General features: G+C 47.4%; 1 protein-coding gene across 1 annotated transcript; it reads left to right on the top strand.

Moving 5' to 3' along the window:
- Positions 1-1,964: 1,964 nt before the first annotated feature.
- Positions 1,965-9,087, top strand: LOC121157554 (pepsin-3). The gene is made up of 9 exons (XM_040981839.1): positions 1,965-2,020; positions 2,424-2,583; positions 3,931-4,048; positions 4,520-4,638; positions 5,306-5,505; positions 7,101-7,217; positions 7,712-7,856; positions 7,961-8,059; positions 8,938-9,087. Exons 1-9 carry the CDS (start codon positions 1,965-1,967, stop codon positions 9,085-9,087), a joined length of 1,164 nt encoding a protein of 387 aa, XP_040837773.1.
- Positions 9,088-9,780: the final 693 nt, after the last annotated feature.

Raw genomic sequence — 9,780 nt, 5'->3', positions numbered from 1 at the left:
GCCATGCCATTCAATTCATTCTACTCTACCTTGTCAGATGCCTTCAGCTACCCCAACTGGGTTCATGCAGCAAACTTCCTTTAGTGGTCTATGTCAGGTCAGTTCCCTTGGATCCCTGGTTCAGTGTTGTTAAAACCATGGCCCTGTGGAAGGCTGACACACCAGAGATAACCATGAGGCCAATCAAAATATCTACTGACTTCAGCCTATGTTCTGACGCTTTCTCTCAACAACCACATGTCCTCTTGAGTCAGGGACATTTCCTAACCTGTGGAGAAAACATCAGCACAGAGCATGTGAGATCTCAGTCTTGGTTTTTTCTACACATCCCTCCCTACACAGCTCACAGCTGGTGCATGAGGTGTAGGGAAATTCTGCACACTCACACCTACCAGTTCTGCAGAATCAACACCAACTAAGCAACAGCCCATTTAACCAAATTCAGTTCAAACCATATCTATCCAAGGAGATCACAGCAGCCCGGAAGGAGGACTCATCGCCAGCCTTGGCTCACTACAGAGCCAGAGGCAAGACTAATAGGCTACACATTTGCATTCTCACACCCCATGCTTTAGTGTGCTAAATGTACTTAGTGGATCATGAGACTCAGGGAAATACACTTTACAGCACTTTTCAAAAGATGGAAAGAGATGACAAGATGAGAAGATGCAATAGCAAGGGCTGGAAGGGTTTCAGGCCATCTCCTCCATTGTGCCAACCAGGGAGCCCTCTCCAAGCATATAAACAACTTTCTGTTTATACTCCCAGAAACCAGAGGATCTGCTCTCAAGAAGCCCAGCAGACAGCACCTGTAGGGAGGTTCTGGGAACTTCATCGGCATAATTGCCCTTACATGGCTGAGGTTCCAGCTTTGATTATTCCAAGGGTCTTCTTCCTGTGGTTGATGCAGAAGCCCTCTGAGGTAAGGAGGATCTTACAGTCCACTATGGGAAAATCACAGGGCTCACAAAAGGCATGGGGATGAGTTCTATCAAACTCCAGAGAAGAAAAATTCTAAATCTGTGCCTCATAAAAGGAAGGATGAGCCAGGAACCAAGCTTAGAAAGTAAATGTTGGGCCCAGCTTGTTGGCCTAGTGGCTAAAGTCCTCAGCTTGAACACACAAGGACCCCATATGGTTGCCGGTTCTAATCCTGGAGTTCCCACTTCCCCTTCCAGCTCCATGCTTGTGGCCTGATAAAATAGTTGAGAACAACCAAACAAAGTCTTGTTACCTTGCACCTGCGTGGGAGATCCCGAAGTGCATCTTGCTCCCTGCTTCAGATCAGCGCAGTTCGGCCGTTGCTGTCACTTGTGGTTTTAATCATTGGACAGAAGATCCTTCTGTCTGTCTTGCCTCCCTCCGTATATCTGACTTTGCGATAAAAAACCAATAACTCTTTTTAAGTAAATAAATAAATATTTCCACACACACACACACATATACATAGATACCATAATCTCACACATAATGGACGTGATCTGCATAGGAAAGTGTGTTTTCATCCCCAAATCACACACTGCCCACATGAACTTTGGTTGAATATTCAGCAATACTGCCCCTTTAAGTAACACATCGGCTCTTAGAATGCCATTAATCCTCCAGCATCATGTCAGTGTTGCACTCTGAGCTCTCGTCATCAATTTTCACATTTGAGTAAATCGGAAAGTTGTACACAGCCCATTCTCATTCCATAAGACAAACCCACCACTCAATGGTATCTTGTTTTGGAACAGACTTCCAGCTGTATGATTCTGAATAGGCAATATCTCAGAACATGACTCGGGGCACAGGTCAGCTTATCAGAACATTTTCTGGTAAGTGTGATAGCAGGTGGACTTTACACACCGATAAGGGTTATTAGAGTCAGCAAGGGGCCGCTATTTAAGTAGCGGCTCTTACCTGTTGCTAGACACCTTCCACTTGTCCTGCTTTCCCCACTGACCTGGGAGTCAGCAAGAACCATGAAGTGGCTGCTGCTGCTCAGTCTGCTGGCACTCTCTGAGTGCATCGTGCACAAGTGAGTCTGGCTTTTGCCAAAGGGAAGAGTGGCTCCAAGGGGGATTTTCCAGCTTCTACTGTCTTGCCCACCCCCATGTAACACCTATTTCCTTCCTCCCATTCTTTCCACCTTTTCCCCATATGGAGTCTTCCTTCATGGTCCTTTTCTCCAATTCATGTCTGTGACCACATTACAGACATGCTTTACAGACCAAGCTATGAGATCTACCAGAGTTTTGGGTCAGCCCCATCGCTAGATGACTCCACACATCCCTCTGTGCATTTTGACTTACTGATGGCAACATCTCTGCAACACCTTCTTTCACTCATGAACAAGTTGTCTTGTCTTTCAATCTCAACTTGCAGTCTGGACCAACGATTCCTTCTCTCCTAACCATGCATGTGCCACCATTCTCTCCCAGGGTACCCCTGGTCAAAAAGAAGTCCTTGAGGAAGAACCTGATTGAGAAGGGCTTGCTGAAGGACTACCTGAAGACTCACACTCTCAACCGGGCCTCCAAGTACTTCCCTAAAGATGTCTTTGCCTCTGGTTCTACCGAGAGTCTGGAGAACTACCTGGATGTGAGTGCTTGAGCAGCTTGAAGGGGGAATCACAAGGACTGAGCTAGCAGGAGACATGGTGTTGGGGAATGTGGCTGACAGCCAGAGATAGAAGCTTGGATCTCAGAAGCCCATGGTTGAGAGAACCACAATCACCATTTGCCCTCTCATGTGTTGTGCTTTTATCTGTTTATTATTTCAATGCTTTTTTATTCTGAGTATTCCCTTATGTATTCAGTCAGGAATTATGTTGGATAGACTGAATAAAACCACAGTTCCCAAGAGAAAGAAAGATGATCTTGATTTAGCCTTACCAGTCAGTGAGAACAATGACAGGCTTGAGGCCATTAACTGAGAGTCCTCTGTCTCAGTGAGTGGTTCCTGGAGGAGTTGCAAGGCGACCTGTAGCAATGTAGGAGCAACTGGGATTCCAAAGAGAATGGAGGGAATTCCAGAGAGGATGAGGGCTCATGCTCAACCTGTGGCCAGAAGGAGCCCAGCATAGTTGAGAAAGGAGTAGAGCAGTGTGAGACAAAAATGGAGGGAAGGGTGGTTGTGCTATTGAGCCCGAGGGACCGTGGCTGGGAGGGCAGATAATAGAAAGGCCATGAACTGAAATGAACTGGATCCTAACTGCAATAGATGTCTCTGAGTCACTGGGATCACATGATCAGACTTAACTCTCAAAAGCTTTTTGCCTCTTCTTTGCGGGAACCAATGGCATGTTCAGCCCAGCAATACAACCCTTGTGTTTTCTTGGAGAATAGGGCAAGGCTGAGGGCAGTAAGCCCCTTTCCCTGTGTTCAAGGGCTAGGCCTCTGAGATCCACCAGACCCATTGCACAAAATGTTCAGGGTCCAGGCCTGCTGAACCTCAAAAATGCATTCACATTCTGTGAGCCTTACTGTTGTGCTACAAACAACAGAGCCACTCAGAGCCACAATCCATAGGTGACTGCAAGTCAGGAACTGCAGGGATCCTGTTCAGCACATTGTTCAGCACAGGCAGAGCTGGCACCTAGGAGAGCTCAGAAACATAAGCCTATTTAATCACTGAACATTTATTTTTAAAGATCTATTAAGTGACAGTACATGGAGCCAACCAAAGACTAGAGGCTTATGTTCCAGAGAGAACAACAAATTTAGAAAGCATGTGAGATGAATGCAGCTTATAACAGAAGACAAAACAAACTAAGACTTCAAGGAGCAGAAGAGACCAGGGCTGGACTTTGAAGGAGTGTGCTAAGATGGGGAGATGAGATGGAGGGTCTTCTCCGTAAGAAAAACACTAGGATGAGAAGTGGTCACTATGTGAGTTTCGACCTGGAACACTCCTAGTCTTTGAGCTGTGTCATCCTGGTTCCTGCAGACCGAATACTTTGGCACCATCAGCATTGGAACCCCCGCTCAGGACTTCACCGTCATCTTTGACACTGGCTCCTCCAACCTCTGGGTGCCCTCCACCTACTGCTCCAGTGCTGCCTGCAGTGAGTGTCTACCATTCCCCCAACACATTCACTTCAGAAAGCAAGGGGAAATAGGTGCTCCTGTGGAGAGGGGTGATTGGAAGTGGTCATAGGGACTCATGGATGAGAAGCCCTATGGGGTCTAATACAAAGTTCTGCTGAGGGCTCCAGGGGGTCAGCCACACTGGAGCCTAAGCTCAGAAGGAAGCCCAAGCAATATGGATAGCAAGGCTGATACACTCAGTGCTTGCTTGGGGCCCTTGGAAGGACTGGAGTCAGCAATCAACCTCAAACAGTGGAACAATACTGACTGCCAAGGAGAAGGGATTAGAACCTGTGGGTCTCTTGGCATTCAAAGGTCATCTTACAGGTCATCCTAGGCAAAGCTCAACTTTCTCTTCCATAGTCTCAACCAACACAAGAAATCCATTCCAGAAACGCATGAGTCTTGTTGCCATTTGAGGTTCCTGATGACACTCCTTGCCTTTGCAGGTGTGCATAACCAGTTCAATCCTGATGACTCCTCCACCTTCGAGGCCACTAGCGAGACAATCTCCATCACCTATGGCACTGGCAGCATGACTGGCATCCTGGGATACGACACTGTGAATGTGAGCACCTGGGGGCTCTGCCTCCTTACACTGCCAGCCATGGAGCCTCCAGGGACTTGGTGACCACACTCAATGGCCCCCCAAAGAGAAGTAGTGTCTTGGAGACCATCCAGGCAACAAGATGGCTGGCACAGGGAGTTATGTGGCAGAGCTGTCACATACACTCATCAACTGAGCCTAATATGCATAGGGATGGTTCCTGGAGGGCTCAGCCAATCAAAGTGCTAAATTTCAAAGAGAAAGTACAGAAAAGAGACACAATTCTCAATTGTCTTGTAGTATCTCCTCCCCCCCTCCCTCCTGTTCCAGTCACATGAGCCATACACACTCCTGAGCCTATGGCAGCTCTCCTTGGCCCAAACGTGCAGTAGGGTGACCAACCAAAACCCAAGTGCACCTTGACTAGGCATTCTATGTCAGCCTCTCACAATGAGTTGCAGCCTGTGGCCTCTGAGACATCAGTCACCAAGATCCTATCCAGTAGAAGGCCACAAGCATTCCAGGAGACAGGCCCTCTCCAGGTCTTACACTCTGTTGCCCTGGAATGGGAGTTCTCTAAGAAATTTAGCCTCATAGTTCTGGGTTCAGGGCTGGAGTCCACTAGTACTCCCAGGAACATGTGCTCATGGAGGACATTATCTCTGTCACCCTTTCCTCTCCTACACAGGTTGGAGGCATCGAAGATACCAACCAGATCTTTGGCCTGAGCGAGTCTGAGCCCGGCTCCTTCCTCTACTATGCTCCCTTTGATGGCATCCTGGGTCTGGCCTACCCCAGCATTTCTGCCTCCGATGCCACACCCGTCTTTGACAACATGTGGAATGAGGGCCTGGTGTCCCAGGACCTCTTCTCTGTCTACCTGAGCTCGTAAGTCAGCTAGCCCTGGGTCTTCTCCCACATGGACCATTGCCACCTAGCCAAGCAAAGATTATCTAGGCCCAGAAGGGCAGCAGATGAGTTGCAAAGATTGAGCAATTTAAAGTCACCTTGAAGCCCACAACAGCACAAATGGGCAGTAATACTGCCCCATGAACCTCATGCTTGTTCCTTCTCTCTGCCTCCCTACAAACAATCTTCATGCACTGCTATATAACATCATTAGCCATTTGCTCCCTGGGCCCAGTTGCTTCATCTTTACATCAGAAATGTCTACTTAAGTGAACCCTCCTAAAGCAGGCTCAACACTAACAACAAACACAGTGAAATAACAAGATTGGAACACAGGTCGGGCCTTTCAAATGCTTCTGGAATGTGAAAGGAGAAACACATTTAGAGACTAGGTGTTCAGTTCATGGGTTAGGTCACAGTGTGGGATGCCTGCTTCCCATACCTAGTCCCTGCCTGCTTCCTACTCCTCTCTATTGGATTCATCTCCATCAGACTACAACACTACGAAGGAGCAAGGAAGCAGTGAAGTAACCTCACCAACTAGGAACATCCAGACTAAGTTCTGTGACCCTTGCCGCAGCGTGAGCCACCCAGTCGATGGAAGATTCATGAATGCCTTAATCTGTCATTCACATTATGCAAAAATTAAATGTTAGCTTACATTCATGCAGATATTTTAAATGCACAGGTAATTTGTCTAATACTATGTATGTTCCATGAACATTCTAGAAATTGATTGTATGCACAGACTCCAAAATAGGCGTCAATATGATTTCCTTCAATTGTATTATTTCTACGGCATTTTTGGAAGCACTCTCATACATCTTGAACAACTACATTGCAAAAGCCAGTAACAAAGAACCCCTCTATGGGGGCTTTTATCAAGGTGGCTCTTGCCTAGTCAATCTTCAGGAGACTCTGAAACATAACATGCTTTCATGAGAGAACTTAAGTATCGCCTGTGAGCCACTATATTAACACACCTAGAACAAAGTACTAGATATTGGCACAACAGACAGTCTGGGACAGATATTTGCCTGCTGTTCAAACTATTCCAAATACCAAACCTCTATGGTAGATTCTTGACCCTGTCCCAGTGGATCACGATAGTGACTTCTGACCCCCATCTGATCACAATAATCAACATGATCTCCAGACACAGCCAACAGAAGCTCTGGCTGAGGAAGAGCATCTCCACCATCAACTACTTAGGGACGTACCAGCCCAATTCCACATTTCTTGTGGTCCCAAACAACACTACAGTCACCATTAGGATACAAAGGATACACTTGGGAACACATATTTGTAGGCCACACCCTGCTACAACTACACAACTGTATGAACCTGAGCTAGTGGCTTTACTGCTCTGAGACAGCAGTGGAAAGTCAAAAGCCTATGCACCAATTTGTGTGGATGTGCTGTCACAGGAGAGGCACCCATGGGAGTCACACATTCAATGCAGTCCTAGCTCTCAAATGCAGCTCGTCAATGGGATCCTGGGCTGTACACAGCAGTTATGCAAAGCATGAATGAAAGAATGCCTGTCTCTCTCCCCGCCCCTACACTTCCCACAGCGATGACGAGAGTGGCAGCGTGGTCATGTTTGGTGGCATCGATTCTTCTTACTACACCGGAAGCCTGAACTGGGTGCCTGTTTCCTATGAGGGCTATTGGCAGATCACCGTGGACAGGTGAGACCATGCTGCTGCAGGACACCCTGCTGGGAACCCTTATGACTGCTTGATGCACTTGTACTTGGTCGGCTACCCTGATCTGCCTGGAGCAGCCTGCACAGGATAAATCTGCAAACTAGACAAGCCAGCAAAATCCCAAGAAACTGAGCTCATGGGAAGAAAAGCACAGAGAAGGATTTCCAGGAGCTGAGATCCTTACTAAGAACAGGACAGCCAGTTCCAAATGGCTCAAGAAGCATGGTCAGATTACAGCCTACTAGCGGTGGCATAGCAATCCTACCTGTCTATACCTCTCACGATAATGGCAGTCTGGAAGGGATCAGAGCATGCCTCAGTAGGAAGATGGCTACTGGCAGTCTAGGATTAGAAATCACTCAGAACAAGACTTCTTTGCCAATGTCGAAGCCTGACATCCCAGATGTTCTGCCCCATAAGCGGCTTAGGGGTAAACCCGGGGACTCATCGGAACCAACCTTGCATCTCACCCTCAGCATCACCATGGATGGAGAGACCATTGCTTGTGCAGATGGCTGCCAGGCCATCGTGGACACCGGCACCTCTCTGTTGGCTGGACCCACCAGTGCCATTTCCAACATCCAGAGCTACATTGGAGCTTCTGAGAACTCAGATGGAGAGGCAAGTCCAACCACAACGGCTCTCTTCTAGCCACAGGTATGGGGAGGAACATGCACAAGCAATGAACCACTCACACTCTAAACTCTCTTATTCACACCTTCCAGATGGTTGTCAGCTGCTCATACATGTACTCCCTGCCCAACATTGTCTTCACCATCAATGGAGTCCAGTACCCTGTACCTGCCAGTGCCTACATTCTGGAGGTAAGGGAAAACTCTGACAATCGTATGACATGCCGATATACACCGTGGTCACACATCGACCTTGTATAGAAAGCACACTTCTCTTCGCTTTAGCCAGGCATTCAACTCACACCTCTCCTGCACAGCTTACAGAGGAAAAGAGTTTCTTCAGAAGCAATGTGTGAATGAGAACTGCCCTTAAGGGAAAAGTGAGGCATCACATGCTGGCACAAAAAGAGGTCATGGTCCTTTCAGACTCAGTCGTCTGAACCCTGAGTCTCAGTGTCACACACATCACTTCTCACCAGGGTGCACACTTTCTCAGCTTCTAGTCCTAGGCTAACACTAGAGGCTCAGCTCATCCCACTTTTTGTATTGTTAAGGGGTCATGGTGAGTCTGGCCATACCTTTAGTCCAATGACCCACGGCAAACACCTTGCTTCTTACTGAAAAGCCATGTACAAAATTAGTTACTCACCGTGCTGACCTTGCTCAGTGCAGGCCTAGTCATCTTCTCAAAGGCGTTTAGCCTGTATCCAAGGCCAAGCCCCATTGTCCAGAGAAGGAAAGCACCCCATGTCCACCTACTGTGCCAATGGTCATGGTGAGATTAATGAGAAGGGCTGCATTTTGGAGGATTCCAAATCTCTCTCCCAAAACCTCACATGTCCTGAGACATGGTGCTCAAAGTACAGTTGCACTAGCTTCCAATAATAGCATATACTGCCCAGAAACTGTGTGCAGCTGCTGAGTTGCAGGCTGACCCAGACCAGCTAGTGCCACAGCACTGAGAAAGGAAAATCTTTGCATGCTACTTGCAGTCAGAATAAGGAACCTGTAATGGTTATCATTGAGTGCACTAACCCTCACTCTGGTCTCCATGCCCTTCTCTTCTCCAGGAGGATGGTGCCTGCATGAGTGGCTTTGAGGGCATGGACCTCGACACCTCCACTGGTGAGCTCTGGATCCTGGGTGATGTCTTCATCCGCCAGTACTTCACCGTCTTTGACCGTGCCAACAACCAGCTTGGCTTCGCTGCCGTGGCTTAAGCCTGAAGCTTTGGAAATGATTCCTGAAATATTTGCATCCCCTTAGATGGAGTGACCCTTCCTGGTTGTTGTCCCTTGCAATAGAAGTAGATACCTTGCAATAGAAGTAGATACCTTGCCCTCTTCCCAATCGTGCCCATGACATAGAATAAAAACAGCTGATGAAAATGTGTGTGTCTGCATTTCCTCAATGGTACATCTCCTGCTACTGCTGCTGTCTGAACACCAGGGAAACAGGAAGAAACACACACACCTGCTCACACTGCATCCAAAATACTGACATTTCCTAAACGGGCACAAATGATTGCAGAAGGAGTCAGAGGGACAGACAGAGCACTGAAGCCTGAGTGGGAAACAGACATCATCAGGTACATTCAAGCACTGAACTGATGCTAGGTGGAAAGCAATTGGAGACACACTGCAAATTCTGTCAGCAGGCTCAACACCACACAATCATATTCCAAATGAAAACTGTATGGCATAGGAATTATATCTCACAAAAACACTTCTCTTTGCACACACACACACACACACACACATGCACACCCTGCAGACCTGTGAATAACTGAGATTCTATTTCAATTAATATATTCTTCCTAAAGGAAGCTCTTATTAGGAAGACACATGTTTCAAACCACCTAAGAAATACATGACAGCAATAATTAGCTAAGTCCTCTACATTATGCCTTAGGT

Source organism: Ochotona curzoniae, unplaced genomic scaffold (assembly GCF_017591425.1).
Source record: "Ochotona curzoniae isolate NIBS_2020 unplaced genomic scaffold, NIBS_Ocur_1.0 contig_3526, whole genome shotgun sequence".
NCBI classification, from domain to species: domain Eukaryota; kingdom Metazoa; phylum Chordata; class Mammalia; order Lagomorpha; family Ochotonidae; genus Ochotona; species Ochotona curzoniae.
The sequence above is the reverse complement of the archived record's forward strand: the minus strand, read 5'-3'. Positions and strand labels throughout refer to the sequence as shown.